The 19,502-nt window shown below is 37.4% G+C and overlaps 1 protein-coding gene and 1 pseudogene across 1 annotated transcript; both read left to right on the top strand.

Annotated features, from left to right (window-relative positions):
* Positions 1 to 9,074: 9,074 nt before the first annotated feature.
* LOC147487269 (protein DMP9 pseudogene) lies at positions 9,075 to 9,769 on the top strand (annotated as a pseudogene).
* A 2,483-nt stretch (positions 9,770 to 12,252) lies between these two features.
* On the top strand, positions 12,253 to 19,108 carry LOC147487268 (RAP release 2, galactose-binding-like domain protein, putative (DUF1997)). Its single transcript, XM_086572435.1, has 6 exons — positions 12,253 to 12,535; positions 12,637 to 12,827; positions 12,912 to 12,957; positions 13,777 to 13,856; positions 13,977 to 14,093; positions 18,621 to 19,108. The coding sequence occupies exons 1-6, from the start codon at positions 12,337 to 12,339 to the stop codon at positions 18,690 to 18,692; spliced, it is 705 nt and encodes a 234-aa protein (XP_086428561.1). The 5' UTR covers positions 12,253 to 12,336; the 3' UTR covers positions 18,693 to 19,108.
* Positions 19,109 to 19,502: the final 394 nt, after the last annotated feature.

The raw sequence follows: 19,502 nt of genomic DNA, 5'->3' as shown, positions 1-19,502 counted from the left end.
GAAAGAGAGAGAGCGAAGGAATTTGGAGGCTACAAGGGAGGCACGTGGAGAGAGAGCATTTGCCGATGCTTCGCCTAAGGGTGTAAAAGGCTGTTGTTGATAAGGTCAATCTTTGAGGCACGCGTCTTCTGCTGTGTAGAGAATACAAGCTCGAGACGCGTGAAGGGGCAACCAACCGCTAAGGAAAAGTAGAGAAGGTAGCCGCGAAGCAAAAAAAGAGAGTTTATTTTGCAAGAGAAGCATTAATAACGGCGGCAAAAAGCGAGCAAGCTTCGTTGAGAGGGCAACTACAGAGGCTCGTGGAGAGGGCTGCTACAGAGGCTCGTGAGAGGGGCTGCTGAGAGAGAGTCAACAAAAGAATGAGAATGATCCGGAGTTTTTCTTCGGGCGGTAGAGCTAGCGGTGCACCAAGGCCTAACGAGAACCACAAACCGGTACACTTAGGGGAATAAGATTAGAAGCAAGATATTGTTTTTTTCCCGAAATATTAGCGGACTATTATTTTCGTCTTTGCTTTCTCGCATCGAGTCTACTTTTGAGTCCCAATTTAAAAAAACCAAAGACTGAAACGGCCCGTCGGACATCTTACGGAACCTCGTCGACCATCGCGAAAGGTATCCTCAACTACAAATATTGTTGATGATCTCACTTCAATCTTTGGAGGTAATCTTGTTGATTTTACACTTTCTCTTGTGCCGAGAAGAAGCCTTCCGGCAATAGTAATCAAGAGAGCTCCCGAGAAAGTATGCTAATTGCTTAAATTCTACTTTGTTAAAGGTGCTTCGTCATCCGGAGAATTCGACGGCGTTGGGGGAAGAAAGGCGAAGAGTGAGATTTGGATCGCCACCAACGCATTACCGCGAGAGCTGTGATGCGTCCGTGGAGATTAGCTTTTCTCTATTTGTTTGTGTTTATGATTATCTTTACTTGTCATCTTATAAATGTAGAAAACCTATTCAAGTGCATTGACTAGTTTCATACTAAATTATTCATCAATATTATTTCTCTTTTTTATGAAAATTGTTGTCAAGTTTTTATGGAGTCTCGTCCTCGGGGAAAAAGCATTGGCGAGAAAAGAATGAGCGTGACCGTCAAACTCGAGGAGAGATCGAGACGAGAGAGACATGTAAGTTTTTGAGATCAACATTGTTACGGTTTGCTCCTGGCTGTTATGAGTTTATATCTAAAATGCCTCTGCTGTAGATATTAACACTTCCATCCAATCCGTTTTTTAGATGCTTAGCACTTATAAAGGAGTTGTGTTTCTCATGTCGCCTTCTATTGAGCACTTGAAATAAACATCACTTCTCAAATCTTACTTTCTTTGTTTGTTTCTGAGGAGGATTGCGGAGACATTTGGATCTTGAGATAAAGCGGTGGGTCTGCAGGGAAACAAGGGAATTTGCGGGCTCTACTCTCAACATTGCAATATGTGCGTTCTCGAATATATAAGATACATTCTTGTGCTTATATTTTGGCACATGCTGCTCTGCTAGGCTATCCATATATTAATCATTAAACTTTTTGTTGCTAAGTAAAAAGAAAATACCATTTACAAACTACTAGTCTCTGCTTTCAGCTTTCTAGAAGTCAGCTAAGATAAGAACATAAGTGCGCTACTCTGTAGTAAGTCACTAAAGCCGTGGTCTAATCGAGGCGGTCTAAAGCTGCGATCCGGAATAGAAAATCTTACTTTGTTTCCTCGGTCTTTTCAGATCAGAATTAGTTCGCATCTTGTTTTTGATAAGTCAGACTAGAATTAAGTTCGAAACTCAACTATATGAGGTTTCGCTTACTTCGGAAAGAACGCGTAAGAAGCCTACTTTTCGAGGCGAAGACAAAGTGACTTTTCTAAGCAATTGCCTATCCGATACAAAGGAATCTACAAGATTAATTTGTTTCTTGTAGACGAGAACGCTGTATAGGACTCTTTTCTAGGTTAAACCTACCCGGGCATGGTTAAACATGTGATTCTAGCGATAGAAATTAAGTTTGGATAGAATCCTTTACTAGCAAAGCTGTAGCCAAAGAGAAATCCGGTTGTTAGTTTACGAAGGTAACTCCCGTAAGCTATGCTTTTCGGTTGACTACTTTCTTTATATACTATAAAGAAAGATGAGCAGAGGGAATTAATCGAGCTAAGCCGATCGAGGTTTAGGAATAAAGTTAGTCTTTTCTCTCGAAGGAAGTTCCACATTTGTCTTCACAGTTGACAACACCCTTTTGCATAAAGGCGGTCGAAAAGTAGAATAGGATATATTATATTCGAAGTTCTTTGCAGTTTTTGTGATACTCAATGCATCCTGTCTTTGCCTAACTTCAAGATTTCAGTTCCCATTTTTCGTATTGTCTAACTTCAAGATAAATTGGTTTTGTCTATTCTTTGCTAGTATATCTAGCTTCTAGATTCACTGCAGTACTATTTTACGCTTATTGGGTTTGTGTATTTATTTTAGATTAAGGAAAGTTCTGATGGTAAGGTCACAAGAACGTCAGTAGCTATTTGTGGTCGCTTATACAAGTATGGATGGGTCTTGTGCTTTTCCCCGCATTCTTCATTTTAAAGAGAAACTAGCTCAACATACAAGAGGAATGATATGTTTGGAAGTATTTCTCAAATGATATGTTTGGAAGTATTTCTCGTGTACTTAAAATTGAATGACTTGAACAATTCTTGATTTATAGTTAGGAATTTGCTTATAACATCACATATCTTTGCTTTGGTTCTTTTAGAATATAAATTCATTTATATGCTTTTGTGCTTCCTTGGGCCCCATATGTGTTTGGTTTTTTAAGTTATTCAGTTTGAGGATACTACCACTTCCTTCTGAAGGCGGGGTGCACCTTAAACCCATTCAAGTAGGAACAAACAACTAGCCCATGCACGTTTTAGAGGTTTCATATCTTTCTTGAGACTCCCAAGTTTGAATGGGTAAGTTTCTACTGAACATGAGAATTATATCATTTTGAATCTGTACATTTTTTTTTCTTGAGTCCGTCATATGATAGTGTTAAACTCGCTTTCACGACAACTCTTATCTTACATGATAGTTTCAATGATAAATAGTCTACTAGATACTTAAACCTTGATGCTTTCAGTAGTGCCCTTTGTGTTAATTATTTGATTTTAGTGTTTAATATATGAATGTTATTATTAAGTATCTGGCCATAATTAGTAGTCTTGTACATTAACTTCCAGGTTCATTCGGACGAACCGTAATCTGCTCTTGCTGGAGTGGCGCTGCATTGATAATGCTCTTGCCGTGTTGTATGTTTGCCTCTGCTTTGGCTAGCTGCTTGTCCCATCTCTAGAAAATAAATTCTCGAGGCTCTTTACCCTCATGAAAGGTTGTGCGACTCAATGGAAGAACAAATTGCGTAAAGGTGATGAAGATAGGAATTTCAAAGTACAAATTGTTTTTTCCATTATGTTCTTATGATGCCTTGTGTACTTTGAAAGCCTAGTTATTTATTGGCAATCAACAACTCGAAAACATTGTAAATTTTGAAAAACCAATGTATAATATATCAATTTTTGAAATGTGTTGTTTTAGTATGTTTGTGTAATTGATTTTATGATTTGAGAATGAGAATTAGGTAGTATTTAGTAGCGATGTCGGGGAAAAATAGGTTCTATGAAAAAAAAAATTATTAAAAAAAACATTAATTTAAACAAATACGACGGGGCATAGTGTCGTTAATTGACTTTCCAACAACAATGTATCACAGAAATGTGTGTCCTAAACTTAGGACGCAAATTTACGACGGGTTGGTACGTTCTAGATTTGAAAATATGAAGTTGCCGTAGAAAGGAGATTTGCGACGGCTTTGAATGTCGTATAATTAACGACGGCAATAAATGTCTCACACCCGTCGCAATTCTAATTCAAGTTACCACGCAGTTTCCCGTCGTTAATATTAACGACAGAGCTTTTCGCGACGAACTCTGGGACACCATTTCCCGTCGTAAATCTCGATTTAGGACGGCAATTACCGTCGTTTTTGGCCTTTTCTGGTGTAGTGCTCTCTCTGTCAGACCTTCTTGCCCCATCTTCTTGTGGCTCAGGATGATGCACTTCTGCTTGCTCAAGTGGTGGTTCATGCACTTCATCTGCATCTTCTATATCAATAGGTTATATCCCATCATGAGCTTCAAACTCATGGTTCTCTGCATTCTCAATGCCTTCTGCACGTTACACAGTAGGAACTTCTGATTATAAGTCAACAAGATCACTAATGAAAGCTTCTAGCTTCTCACCATTCTCAAAGTCTGCTATGGTTTGGTCTTCCAAGAACACAACATCTCGACTTCGGATCACTTTCTTGTTGATCGGATCATAGAGTTTGTAGCCAAACTTCTCATCCCCATAACCCAGAAAAATGCACTGCTTGGCTTTGTCATCAAGTTTGGATCTCTTATCCTTGGGAATATGAACAAATGCCCTGCACCCAAATACCCTCAAGTATCCATAATCAACATCTCTGCCTGACCATACTCTCTCTGGATAATCAGTATTCAGAGGCTTCGAAGGCGATAGGTTGATCACATGCACGGCTGTGCGCATTGCTTCTATTCAGTAACTCCTGGATAACTTAGAGTGAGACAACATGTATCTCATCCTTTCTACAATGGTCCGGTTCATCCTCTCGGCTATACCATTGTGTTGCGGAGTCTTGGGAACGGTCTGCTCATGACGAATCCCATGACTCTTGCAATACTCTTCAAATGGCCCAATGTACTCACCCCCATTATCTGAGCGAATACACTTCAAAGGCTTCCCTGTCTCTCTTTCCACCATGCTATGGAATGTCTTGAACACGTCAAGTACTTCATCCTTGGTCTTCAGACTATATGCCCATATCTTTCTTGATGCATCATCAATGAAAGTCCAGAAGTACAAAACTTCCCTGTGGGACTTTACTTTCATAGGACCACATAAATCTGTGCGCACTAGCTCAAGGACATTGTCTTTTTTGTGAGAGGGGAATCTTTGGAAAGACACCTTGTGTTGCTTCCCTACCAAACAGTGAGTACATCTATCTAAATGTGTACCTTTTATGTTTGGCAAGGCCTTTTGCTTGGCAAGAACTTCCATGCCTTTTTCTCCCATATGACATAGTCTCTTATGCCATAGTTTGGACAAAGCTTCTTCTTGTGTCGCATTTACTTCTGCTTTACACAAACTAGCTTGTGTTTTGTAAAGCGAGTAAGTTTTCTTCCCTTTGGCTACTACAATGGAACCTTTGCTCAGTTTCTATACCCCGTTACCAAACAAGTTTAGAAAGTCATCATCATCTAACTTCCCAACAGAAATTAGGCTTAGCCGAATGTCAGGGACATGTCTTACATCCTTGAGTGTCAAAGTGTAGCCGACATTGGTTTCTACATGAACATCCCCAATGCATATAATCTTTGAGACTCCGATGTTACCCATCTTTACCTCACCAAATTCACCACAGTTGTAGGTAGTGAAAAATCCCCTGTGTGGTGTGACGTGATAAGATGCTCCTGTATCTATCACCCACTCTGTATCCATGCATGAGGTACTAACACATCACTCACCATAATCTGACACAATTCCCACTAGATCATCGTCTACTAGTGCGGTAGTATCTCGGCCTGTGTTTCCGTTCCTCTTTACCATGTCTTCATGTACACAGTTATTCTTCTCATCCATCTTCAGTGTTCTACACTCATACCTGAAGTGACCCTTGGTGGCACAATAATAATATTGTCTCTTTGCCTTAGGAGTTCTAGCTTCACCCCTAGATTTGCTTCTGTCATCACCTCTAGAATGAGATGGTTTTCTGCTCTTACCTCTCCCCCGTTTCTCTGTGACAAGAATCTCTGAGTGATAGGAGCTACTTCGTGAACCCCTTCTTGTCTCCTCATTCAACAATGCCCCAGTAGCCATCTCCATGGAAATGACTCCATCCTTAGTAGCTCCGTTAAGAAAAACTACTAACGTCTCCCAATTGTCGGATAGAGAGTTTAATAGGAACAAAGCCTCAATTTCGTCACCCATATTAATCTTCATCAAGTGCAACTGATTGATGGTATTCTGTACTTCATTAAGATGCTCAGACATTAAAGAACCTTCTTTGTACTTCGTGTTAGCAAACTTCTCAATGAGTAGCATTTTGTTTCCGATCGACTTCCTCTCATAGAGGTCTTCGAGTTTCTTCCACAAGCCAAAAGTGGTTGTCTCTTGGGATACATGGTGGAAGACACTGTCCTCAATCCACTGTCGAATGTACCTAATTGCTTTTCTGTCAAGCTTGCTCCACTCTGCCACGGCAGTCTCTTCCGGTTTTACTCCTCCATTCTCAATGGGTTGTGCCAAGTCCTTGCAATAGAGCAAATCTTCCATCTTGGCTTTCCAAATAGTGTAGTTAGCTTTATTCAGACTAGTCATGCGAGTGTTTACAGAATGGTCTATTTCCACAAGCTATTTCAACTCAAACCTCCTCTCAGGAAATTTTTCAAACACCTTCTAGGCAAGGTTTGGATAACAACCTTGTTGGGCTTAATCCAACCTGGCTCTGATACCACTTGTTAAGAAAAACGATACCAATTGATCCCCACTAAGATAACTTGCACTTGGACATACTGCTACTCTAGACAAAAATATAAACTTTCACTACAACCAACAACAAAACCCAACCTTCCAAGCAATCAACAACTATAACAAACAAGTAATAATAATGCAAAGAAAAATAAAGCATACCACAACACAAGATGTAACGTGGTTCGGCCAATGATGCCTACTTCCACAAGAGCTAATCCTTTTATAAGTGTGGAAAAAAAATATTACAATCACTCCTCACAAGTCTCTCCACCTTACTAGATCACTCCTCTCTCCTTATAAGCTTTTCTTTTTTTAAGGGTTTTCTCTCAATTTTCATTGCTCTCAAAATTGGGTTTCTATTCAAGACTTGATTTTCCAAAACCTAACTTTTGTTTTTATAGTAATCTAAAATTTCGGCACGTCTGTAAAATTTCAGTTCCAATCGACATGCCAATATCGAAATATAATGTCTCTAGCGACAAGGTGAGGTTGTGGTTGTGTTTCTCCAAACGATGTGAGCAAATCGTTGAGAAAGCAAATTCCAAATGAATCAGCTGATAACTACCCGAGCAGATCGGTCAACCCTTATATGGGCGATGCGATGCCACCAAGTCGTTGGTCACATGGTGAGGAACCCCAACACTACGCTATCGCCAAAAGAAAGTCAAAATCTATTCCAACCATTTAAAAGAAACCAGAAGTACAAGTTCCATGCTCAAGCACACAACTAAGTAATAAAAATATCAATGAACATTAGAAGCTATCTTTACAAAGAGAGGATATGCAAGGGTTTATACACAGCACATTACAAAGTGATCTAGGATGAGAAGGATCATTTTAGCAATTATTAGTTAGTACATTATTGTTAGTATTTTTAGGTAATTAGTAAGTGGATTTAAAAGTTTCCTTTACTCTTGTCTCTTGTTCATCAAGTTGGGGTTATCTATATAAGGCCCATTGTAGTGTGTTTGGGTATCCAACTATTATTCAATCAAATTATCAACCTCTTAAAACGCTACTTTTCTTTTCCAATAATTCGTATTTGTCTACTCTTCTTAGTCTCTTTCATTAATAAAAATCACTCGTGAAACATTAATCTTTCATAAATTAAATAACTTAACCAAAAACAATCAAGAACTAATAGAGGAACACTATTCTATTTATATTAAAACCTAAACCTCCTCAAACCTAACCTAAGCCGAATGGGCTGGACATTGATTATTGGGCCCACATGGCCTAAAACATAATAATAATGAAATTACCAAACTGCCATAATACGCCTATTACATCACTATTCTTCTCTCTTCCAAGGATTTCTGTATCTCCACACCCTTGTTCCGCATTACAAAGGTACTAGGATGTGGCCTATTGACATCCCCCTTCAGTGTCGATGGTACCAAGTGATATAATTTTAAGATTTGTGAAATAAAATTTTTAACATGTGTCCACACCAGCCTAATGTAACATATTACATCTAATTTACCAACATTGTTGTATACACATGTAAGGGTAACTGATCCATAAACATGAGAACACAAACTGAATTTGGCCTATTTGATTATGCATTATGTGATAACATGAAAAATAGCTATTGCCAAAAAAAAAATTGTTTAAAATTGCAACAACAAGCATAAGTACCACGCTAAAGCATACAATGAAACTAATAATCTTTTAATAAACAACAAAAGCTATTTTTCCAAAGATAATTAATTAAGCCACATATAATTAATTACTTTAGTTTTACCTCTTTAGAAGCCAAAAAAGACCCAGTAGTAACAGCAGTAGCAAGCCTTAGCAGACACCTTAACACCATAATCGGCAACACAGACATAATAATAATAGACGCATCTTCCCTAAATGCCCTCTGCAAATCACCGCAGTTTAATATCGCTCACTCCACTCCTCAACAGCTATATCGGCAACTCTCAACTCAATCATCATCTCAATCAACCACAACAAGTGCCTAACATTAGTATTCGCACTATGCAAATTCAACCGTTGTATCGCCTCTGTCTCTCCGGACTAGAATAATCTTCCAAAGAACATTTCACATTACTTAAACTCACACTAAACGCATGATCAAGTACATTCCTAATTGCACCCTTATCTTTAAACTTTCTCAACATTTTCGAAACAAAAAATTTTATGTTGGTCATATTATGACAGTTTTGTATAGCTAAAGTAATCATACCATCTAACATTTCCTCACAGCTTTCAAGTAAAATCAGGCCGCTTATAAAGTTGGATCTTTGAAATACTCGTTGGGCCAGGTTTAAGTAATTAAGTGGTAAAGTTCATGTAGCCCGTTAGTCAACAGCAAAAGTCGGATGTTGTTGGAGAGTCTCTTGTTCCCAAAGTTAGTTACTTAACCGTCGATTAGAAACATGGTAACCAACTCTATAAAACCCGCTCTGAACACAAACTCATTCTTTCTCTTGCAACCCCCATCCTTCTCCAATCCGTCTCTCACATTTTCATTTCTTTTGTCTGAAAATCACAAAGAAAATGGAGCAAAGTGACGGAGTTGGAATCAAAATCTACAATACTGCTCCTCCATAACAACGGTCTCCATACCCCTCTTCTCCATCACAACAATTGCCTCTCACTGAAGATGGTAAACCTGGCGGTCGTAAAAGGCGGCGGTTGCTAAGGGAGTACAAAAACTTTGTCTAAAATATCAATGCTCGCAAACTTTCTTCCTCCTTAAACCGCTTCTCTTTTTCGATGGTTCTTCCGCCCGGTATCACGGTGATGGAAAGTGCTCTCCAGTGAATACTACGATGATTTATGTTATGATAGGGCTGCGCTCTCTATCGTGTTTTTTCTTCCATTTCACTGATAGTTTTAAGGATCCAGAAGGGAAGGTTTACTACGGATTTGTTACACCGAGGGGATTAGCAGTCTTGAAGCCAAGTCTTGGCGTAGAAATCCCAAAAGATGAGCGTTATAAACTTGGGTTTCATGATCTGGTTCATGCTTTGATGTCTGTCATGGTGTTTATGGCAATTGCACTCTCAGATCATTGTATAACAAATTGTTTGTTCCCGGGTCATGTTGAGGATATGGATCAAGTTATGGAGAATTTTCCTTTAATGGTGGGAATTATATGTAGTGGTTTGTTTCTTGTCTTCCCCACAACTCGTTATGCACTACTAAAAAAAGGGGTTGTTGTGTCGGTTTTTTGGGTGTCGGGTATGTAGAAAATCGACACATCAACTTTTTGTGTCGGTTTGAGGTTCGTTTGTATTAGGATCAGGTTTGTTGGGTCACTTCAGCTAAAACCGACACTACAAGTTTTGCAATTGTGTCAGTTCTACTAAAACTAACACTACAACCAAGTTGTTGTGTCGTTTGAGTGAAAAGTTTGAGTGTAGTGTTTTCTATACTTAATCAGACCGACACATCAAAATTTTGCGTTTTGTGAAAATTTTCAAGTATCCCAAATTAAGATCTAACTTAATTTCACGATCCAAAAACCTAATTTCAAAAAAAAAAGAAAAAGAAAAACCCAAACTTGAAATCTCATGCTCGCGAAACTGAAACTCACTTAAAAAACAGACGATCTCCTTTCTCACACCCACTTCAACTGAAATTCCCAAAAATATCAGCCTCCCTTAATCCTCTGCAAACCTAATTTGCCTCTTTCCTGATAATCCATACAGTTTCATCTCCTCGATCTGTCCCCATCCATCTTCAGTACATATTATTCCCATTTCAATCCTTTCCTCTCCACCTCATCTTCTCGTTTTCTGCAAGTCATAAACATTCTTGACACCATGCCGTCCATACTTCTCTTGAACGATGCCACCAAGTTGTTGGTCGCATGGTGAGGCCGGGACCCGAACACTATGCTATCGCCAAAAGAAAGTCAAAATCTATTCCAACCATTTAAAAGAAACCAGAAGTACAAATTCCATGCTCAAGCACACAACTAAGTAATCAAGCTATCAATGAACATTAGAAGCTATCTTTACAAAGAGAGGATATACAAGGGTTTATACATAGCACATTACAAAGTGATGTAGGATGAGAAGGACCATTTTAGCAATTATTAGTTAGTACATTATTGTTAGTATTTTTAGGTAATTAGTAAGTGAATTTAAAAGTTTTCTTTACTCTTGTTTCTTGTTCATCAAGTTGGGGTTATCTATATAAGGCCCATTGTAGCATGTTTGGGTATCCAACTATTATTCAATCAAATTATCAACCTCTTAAAACACTACTTTTCTTCTCCAATAATTCTTATTCGTCTACTCTTCTTAGTCTCTTTCATTAATAAAAATCACTCGTGAAACATTAATCTTTCATAAATTAAATAACTTAACCAAAAACAATCAAGAACTAATGGAGGCCCACTATTCTATTTATATTAAAACCTAAACCTCCTCAAACAGAACCTAAGCCGAATGGGCTGGACATAGATTATTGGGCCCACATGGCCTAAAATATAATAATAATGAAATTACCAAACTGCCATAATACGCCTATTACATCACTATTCTTCTCTCTTCCAAGGATTTCTGTATCCACACCCTTGTTCCGCATTACAAAGGTACTAGGATGTGGCCTATTGACATCCCCCTTCAGCGTCGATGGTACCAAGCGATATCATTTTAAGATTTGTGAAATAAAAGTTTTAACATGTGTCCACACCAGCCTAATGTAACATATTACATCTAATTTACCAACATTGTTGTATATACATGTAAGGGTAACTGATCCATAAACATGAGAACACAAACTGAATTTGGCCTATTTGATTATGCATTATGTGATAACATGAAAAATAGCTATTGCCAAAAAAAAATTGTTTAAAATTGCAACCACAAGCATAAGTACCACGCTAAAACATACAATGAAACTAATAATCTTTTAATAAACAACAAAAGCTATTTTTCCAAAGATAATTAATTAAGCCACATATAATTAATTACTTTAGTTTTACCTCTTTAGGAGCCAAAAAAGACCCAGTAGTAACAACAGTAGCAAGCCTTAGCAGACACCTTAACACTGTAATCGGCAACGTAGGCACAATAATAATAGACACATTTTCCCTAAATGCCCTCTGCAAATTAGCTGCAAGCGAATAATGCTCACTCCACTCCTCAACAGCTCTATCGGCAACTCTCAACTCAATCATTATCTCAATCAACCACAACAAGTGCCTAACATTAGTATTCGCACTATGCAAATTCAACCGTTGTATCGCTTCTGTCTCTCCGGACTAGAATAATCTTCCAAAGAACATTTCACATTACTTAAACTCACACTAAACGCACGATCAAGTACATTCCTAACAACACCCTTAGTTTTAAACTCCCTCAACATTTTCGAAACAAATTTTTTTTTACGTTGGTCATATTATGAAAGTTTTGTATAGCTGAAATAATCATACCATCTAACATTTCCTCACAACTTTCAAGTAAAATCAGGCCGCTTATAAAGTTGGATCTTTGAAATACACGTTGGGCCAGATTTAAGTAATTAAGTGGTAAAGTTCATGTAGCCCGTTGGTCAATAACAAGTCAACAACAAAAGTCGGATGTCGTTGGAGAGTCTCTTGTTCCCAAAGTTAGTTACTCAACTGTCGATTCGAAACATGGTAACCAACTCTATAAAACCGCATTCTTTGTCGTGCAAGTTATTCACTTATATGGGACCCAAAAAATAGGGCCCTACACAAACTGAGACTCGTGGACTTGACAGTCTTATCTCTAATTATTATCGAAATACACACACTGAGACACTACCTTCACTTGCCATTTTTATGCTTTTTGGAAAAATGGCAGTTAACACTCACTCTATGTATTTTAACACTATCCCAATAACTTCAAGAAATCATAGAAGCTCAAATCCTCTTAAAAAAGTGTTATGCATATCAGCTGTTTCAAGTTCAAGTCCTAAAGCTCGTTTTATTGCTAAACGAACTGAATCAGTCACAGTACAGCAACTCCAACGTCCTTTAAGTAAGTGTATACTGTTTCATGCACCCCTGAACTAGTAATATTTATTGTTTTTCTTTCATTGTGTTTTTTATTTAGTTTTGTTTGTGTTTTGTGATTTGTAGTTGAGTATATGAGTTTGCCAGCAAGTCAGTATTCAGTTTTGGATGCTGAACGGATTGAGCGTGTGGATGAGAATACGTTTAGGTGTTATGTTTACACGTTTAAGTTTTTTGCATTTGAGGTTTGTCCTGTTTTGCTTGTTAGAGTTGAAGAGCATCCTAATGGCTGTTGCATTAGGCTACTTTCTTGCAAGGTATACTTTAATAGATGTTTTTTTTTTTTTTTTTTGTAATGGCAATATTGTTGTTTTTGGTATTGATGATTGTTTAATCTGTAGTTGGAGGGTTCACCGATGGTGGTTGCTCAAAATGAGAAGTTTTCAGGTGTGCTCTCTCATTTGATTGTTGTAGTTTTTTACAAATGTAATTGTACAATACATATTTGAAGTAGTTAATGTGATTTACTGTTTTAGTAGTGATGCCTTACTAGTTACTACTTGCTAGAGGGAAATGTTATGTGATCGGATTGGGGATTATCATGTGGGATGCAATTAAAATATAGACATGGTTGTGACTTGTGAATTTAGGAAAGTACGATTGAAACTATGCAGCTCTGACACAAGACTAACTAAGAAGGGTTTTTTCTCACATAAGTGATGGAGGAAAGAAGAGAATGGGGAAGAGAGGGGGGATTGGAAGAAAGTAGGAGAGATGTGCTCGTAAGTCTTGAACACGAAAATAGAGACCCCCTTCCCTCTATTCCTCTTAGAGAGATTCGTTTCATTTATAATTTTCTATTTTATTTGTTGTTACTCTTATTGTAATGATGACTTGCTAGGGGAAATGTTGTGTGATCGGATTGTGGATTATTATGTGGGATGCAGTTAAAGTGTAGACATGGTTGCATATAGGAAAATACAATTAAATTATGTAGCTCTGACACGTTGATGAATATATAACTATATAAGAAGACGACTTCCTTCTCAGATAACTGATGGCGGCTTGAATAGAATAGGATTAAATGACAATTCATTGATATAGGTTGTCATTTGTACAGGAAACTTTTCTTAACTGCCTTGTACGTAGTATGGCATTCCTCCTCCCTCTCTCTCTCTCTCTCTCTCTCTGAGCCCTTTCTCTAAATTGAACTATATAATGCCTTTTCAGGAGTCCTTAGATACTGATTTGGTGTGGGAAATGCAGCTTCCATGGTGAACCAAATATCCTGCAGTAACGAAAGGATGAACTCAGTCCAACAACTCACTTCAGATACACTTATAGAGGTATTTCTCGTATTTTGTATGTGCAAAACTACAAATTGAAAGACAATTATTTGGATAATAAATTTAAGCCCATTTAGAAATTTCTTTGTTCTGTTTTGACATTATTTATACGAAATTCAGGTGACAATTGACGTTCCATTTGCATTTCTACCGATACCTGTCGAAGCAATTGAATCAACTGGCAGACAAGTTCTGGAACAAATTCTAAGAATAATGCTTCCTAGATTTATGTCGCAGGTTTGCAGAGTTATGCTTGAAAGTTTATACTGCGCTTCTTCGTTTTCATATTAACTTTAATTACTTAGGAAATGCTTGATGTTGATAAGTTGAAGAACATAATCTTTGGAAAATAAGTAGTTGGGTTTGTGGCAAACATTCCCATCCCCGTTGCCAGATGTAGTAACACATAGGTACAAGGAACTTATTTTGTATGATATACCCTTGTATAGACTAAACAGAAACACGACATGTGTCCACAAAATTTGTTCCCTGCGTCTTGGAAATTTCTATGCAACAATATCATTCATGCTGCATTCAGCACACCATACTGAAAATTCAATGCAAATGTGCAACACTAATGTTGCTTTCGAAATCACGATGCAACGTTCAATGTTGGATAAACATGTTGCTGAGAAGTTGAACTGGACGTTCAACGTGGCTACATGCTTTTCAAAATTGCATTATTCTTTTTTTAAATGCCCAATATGCCCCTCACACGCCAAGATTGCCCATATGGTCAAATTACTTATTTCTTACCACTTTTACCACATCACGTCAACCAAAATCACCTTAAGGACTAGATCCATTAAACTAATATGTATGCCCTATTAGTATATAGTATTTCAAAAGGAGGATGCATACTCGAATTTGGTAATGTCTTAAATACGTCCTATTTTACTTGATTTTATTTACTAACAGCAGTCCAAATATCAGGATGCAGTATGTCTTTATTCTGTAATGATAGTACTAAACTTTCTACAAAGTAGTTGTAGTTGTGCGCATGTCCAGGTGTTTCAGAGGGTGAATTTCTACACATTGTGGAACACTAGAGCTCCTTAAAAAATTTATACTTCTTTTCAGTACACACCTTTCCTGTTCATCCCAAGTATAAGCCTTCAAAGATTAGCTACTGTATAGTGCTAGCACAGCAAAAGTTCCTCAATCCAGTCCATCAAGACTGCTCGTCTTAAGGGCTTTTCTTTCACCCCGTCTTGGACAAATTAGGTGCATATTTACCCTTTTTCGGGTGGCTAGTTAGTAATTATTGGAAAATCAAGTAACTTCTAAAGCACCAATTTTTTATTTAAGAATGACTATAGGCTGTCTTTGGTTCGCAGAATCATTATTTCATAATAGGGTGGCTTAATAAGAAGCTCCGTTCTTTGCAATATCTATCTGGTTTCTGAAACTGTATGGGTTCTTGATGTAGAACATTAGTCGAGTCTGTCAGTGTCATAGGTGTGCGCCTATGTTCCCTCTACATGTTATGGGCGTGAGCCCTTTAGTTGAGTCCAAGCCCATGGTTCGAGTCCATTAGTTAGTTGGACACATGTCATGTTCCTATTGGTTTATGCTTTCTAGGTTTACTTTAAATAACGGGCTTGTAGTTAGGGTTTCAGTAGTTGTGTTTATGTGTGTGATTTGTGATCGAGAGATTCAATAAAAGAGTGATTTTTAGGTCGTTTTTTAATTGTGTTTCAATTAAAGTGTAGATTCAATTAAATTGAAGCTTCCGCCAGTAAGATCTACATTAGTTCCACTTGGTAAGAACTGCAAATCATTCACTTGATGCTCACCCTATTAGACTATTAGTTGGGGGAAGAATACACACGACTCAGATTTTTGAGAAATGTACGAGAGAGGATTTGATTTGCTTAGACAATATTTGGTTGTTGAAAGCCAGGTTTTAGCAAGGTATGTATCACCACATATGCTTATGACTCAAGATCCCTTTTTCTTCCAAAGAACCGCGAGCTGGGGTTTTATATTAGCTCCAGATAGAATGGTTATTTAAAAATGCAATACATGGACTCAACGTCAACTCAGAGGGCTAATACATTAATAAAGTACTCAGGCTCCTAAGCTCTAACTACTACAAGTATATCTTTTTACAACTAGGACATTCTCTTTATCGTCCCATACATATTGATTCAAGTTACAAGCATGAGTATTGTGATATGGTTGTATGCTGTAGGGCCTCTCAAGGAGGCAAGGAATTCAGCTGCTCTATTTTGCTCCCTGTAGTATGTGACCTTCACCTGCTCAGATTCTTGCATAGATTCTCAGTATCTTGTATCTCATTTGCTGCTGTACATGGAACACCCTCTCTTATCTGATAATGTCCATGGAGTCTAATGCCATCTGATACCTCCTTAAGCCCACTTTGCACTTACTTGTATTCCTTTGAATAATATAATTAACACTTAACTTGAGAGCTGATGCCATCTTCCCTGTGCTGAAAACAAGACTTTATATCGGCTCCGGTTTTCTTTGAACATGTGTTTACCTTGACTTGCTGGGCACCAAGAGCATATTGTCACCCGTTCACTCTGGAAATTGACCTGAATACCCAAATCGTGTACCATCTCTCTCTTTGTTATTTGTCTGCTCGCCGTTTGATCTTGCTTTGGGTAATCTTTTGATTTCAGTTTCAGACATGCTACTACTCCCCAAAAATTCTGCATTTTTTACTATTTAATTATATTGTCAACAAAATCTGTTTTCCTTGATTAAAAAAGAAAAAAAGAATAATAAAAAAACAGAAAAGAAAATGTGTGCCCAAAAGAAGTTGTTGTTAGGCTTTGCCTGTACATGTTAAAGTGTTAAACCCATGCTCTTGATATTCCTTCTTGTGTTTCAAATGGTATAAGAGGTAGATCCTAAGAGCGGTTCAACTCTATAGTCCTGTGATGAGGGTATTCTGAAGTGTGTGAACCACCCCCAGTGTTTGTTAGGTCTGTGCCTCGCTTTTGATGGACCCACAATTCTTTGATATACATTGTTACGTCTTTCTGGAAGCTTGGACATTTGGAGTTAAGTAAATTGTTTTGTTTTTCGAGTGAAATAACTGTTAATAGATGATGTTTGGTAGATAAGAACAAGATCCCATATACTAAACTTGTCAAAGATGAGAAAGAGTACTAAAAGGGATATAATTGAGACACAGCAGGATCAGATATATTTTATTGAGATGCATTGGGCAAGAATTATGAAGACCAGTGATGACAAATAGGTGGCAATTAAGGCTTAGATTGAGGATTTTAGCTGTGGTCTTACAACATCCTTGGATTATTGAACAGAACATAAGCTTTTTAGACAACCACATCCTTGGATTATTGAACAGAACATAAGCTTATTAGACAATTGATTTACATATGAAGGCTATGCAGATGTGGGTATATGTTATGAGTAGTCTGATCAGAGAGGAGAGTAGAGTTATGCTTGTTGAATGGGTGATCATGCCCTCCACCTAAAGAAGTTAATGGTACTTAGGGTGTTCTTGACTAAGAGAAGCACAAAATTAGACTTGAAGAAAAGGGCGAGGGAGGTGATGGAGAGAAACGAGGATGTCAAAGGTTAGCTTGAGAACCAAAATTTGCCTCACCTATATGTTGGTACTAGTGGTTGAAGATGATAGCTGCAGTTGACTAAATGCCTTGTTCACCACCTTGTTGGGGGTATTTAGCTGGTGCTAAATTATGACAATGGGAGGTGAAATAAAATATATCATCGCCATTGATGTGGTCATTAGTGGTTCACGGACAAACACGACATTCCAAAGCAAGCAATAGTCTCCTGTTTGCTAGCTGTACTGAAACAAGTACTGACAATGATGCACGCAGTCCTCCCCCTTAACGAATCCGATATGTAACTGTACTTTATTTATTTATCATATGAATACAATTTGCTCACTTAGGCAAAAAAGCCAGTACTGACACATGCTGTCTGCTGAATTTGATGCTTTATAGCTCGATTCTTAATTGTGTTTCCTAATCCGATATGTAATTGTATTATGTATATTTACCAGAAGAATACAATTTTCTCACTTAGGGAAAAAACCAGTACTAACACATGCCGTCTGCTGAATTTGACGTTTTATACCTCAAGACCTTAATTGTGCTTCTAGTAGCATGCACTGTTTAGAAATCTCCTTGTGGTCTCCAACCTTAGTTTGAGAGTACCTTTCTTGACTTTTACAGCTGGTGGCTAATGGTGAAAGCATGAGATGCTTCAAATATTACATGTGGTACACAGATGCTATTCGTAGGGACAAGATGGCTTTCTCGTCAGATTCTTATTGGTTTCTTAATACATATTGAACGTCTATTTATGACTATTTTGGTTTTCTTAATGGTTTCTTAATCGACATGGGACATCTAATGTAGAACTTGATTACTAAAAATTATCAACAGTGAGCAAAGGAAGAAGATCTTTTGTACATGATCCCTTCTCTCTATTAGGGGAAAAAGTGAAAAACCATATTTTATTTTATTTTATTTTTATTGGCGCCATATTTTATTTTTCTCCTGCAAGTTGGCATTTTATTTTATTTTACTCCCAATATGTCAATTTTTTTTGTAGATGGGCATTTGGTATTTAACCTCTTTGTTTTGCTTTGAGTCACATACTGTTATGTTCCAGATAGGTACCAGGGTTGGGTTTGTCTTCTATTGCAGATCTGCTGTAGGGTTTTCATTTTAAAGCTTAAGACACATCTTGAAAAGACCTCTTTTGATGTATTTATGTTCTTTAATGGTTATTCAGCTTGTGAAGGATTATCAAGCATGGGCAACTGGTGATATGTCAAGGCAACCTCTCGGAACTGGTGAAATTTGAGATTGCATGTTCTGCTTGCTATCATTGTTGCCATTGGCGTTGGTTCCATTACTGTAAAGTCTGTAGACTTCTATACTTGTGTTTTCTTCAATTCTTTTTTTTATATTTTGTTGAATTAATGCGTGGTACTTTATTCAGATTTTATATTTCTCTAAGTATCACCTCTGTAGAGAAAGAGTCTGTAGTAAAAATGATAATTTGTAGAATGTCCTTTCCATGAGGCATGTTAGAATATGTTAGTATTAGAATATGTCAGTATGGAAAGTCCCACGTTTCTATAAGTGTGGACATCCATATCTAGTAGTTTCTATTATCATGTTTGAAGTTAGTATAAGTATGTAACTCTGGGAATAGAACAACTAAGAAAATACAAGAACTCTCTAACCCTAATCAATCTCTAGTCTTTTCTATTGTTATTCTTTTTGGTTTCTCTTAATATATTTATGTCATAACTCTCTTAGCATAACCACTAACATAGAATTTAACATGGTATCGGAGCGAGGTTCAGTGGTATGCTAGGAGAAATCCCTCACCAAGAAAATCTAAGTTTGTTTTAATTTTCAGTATAGTATTCAAGTTAAGTTTCAAGCTTTCTCACAAGAAGAAGGTCTTATATCTCAATTGAAGTTTCAATATTTTCTCTGTTCGCGGGTTTACTGTTCACCACGACATTGTTCACCGGTACTTTTCATCGTCATGTTAAAGTAAATTTTTAAGATTCCGCTAGTATTTAAAGTTTGTTTGAAGAATGCTAAAAGAGAGATCCGAAGTTTATCTGTATTAGTTTCTTAGTATTATTTCGCTTCCGCA

The sequence above is a fragment of the Coptis chinensis genome, chromosome 7 (genome assembly GCF_015680905.1).
Source record: "Coptis chinensis isolate HL-2020 chromosome 7, ASM1568090v1, whole genome shotgun sequence".
Taxonomy (NCBI): Eukaryota; Viridiplantae; Streptophyta; class Magnoliopsida; order Ranunculales; family Ranunculaceae; genus Coptis; species Coptis chinensis.
Note: the sequence above shows the minus strand (reverse complement) of the source record. Positions and strands in the feature narration are given on the sequence as shown.

Bases quoted from the DNA above. Each gene is read 5' to 3' on its own strand.
- LOC147487268 (XM_086572435.1), top strand. From the start codon at position 12,337: ATGCTTTTTGGAAAAATGGCAGTTAACACTCACTCTATGTATTTTAAC. The intron at 12,958-13,776 runs GTGTGCTCTCTC...TGGGAAATGCAG, and splicing joins TCAAAATGAGAAGTTTTCAG to CTTCCATGGTGAACCAAATA. The intron at 14,094-18,620 runs GTTTGCAGAGTT...ATGGTTATTCAG, and splicing joins TTCCTAGATTTATGTCGCAG to CTTGTGAAGGATTATCAAGC.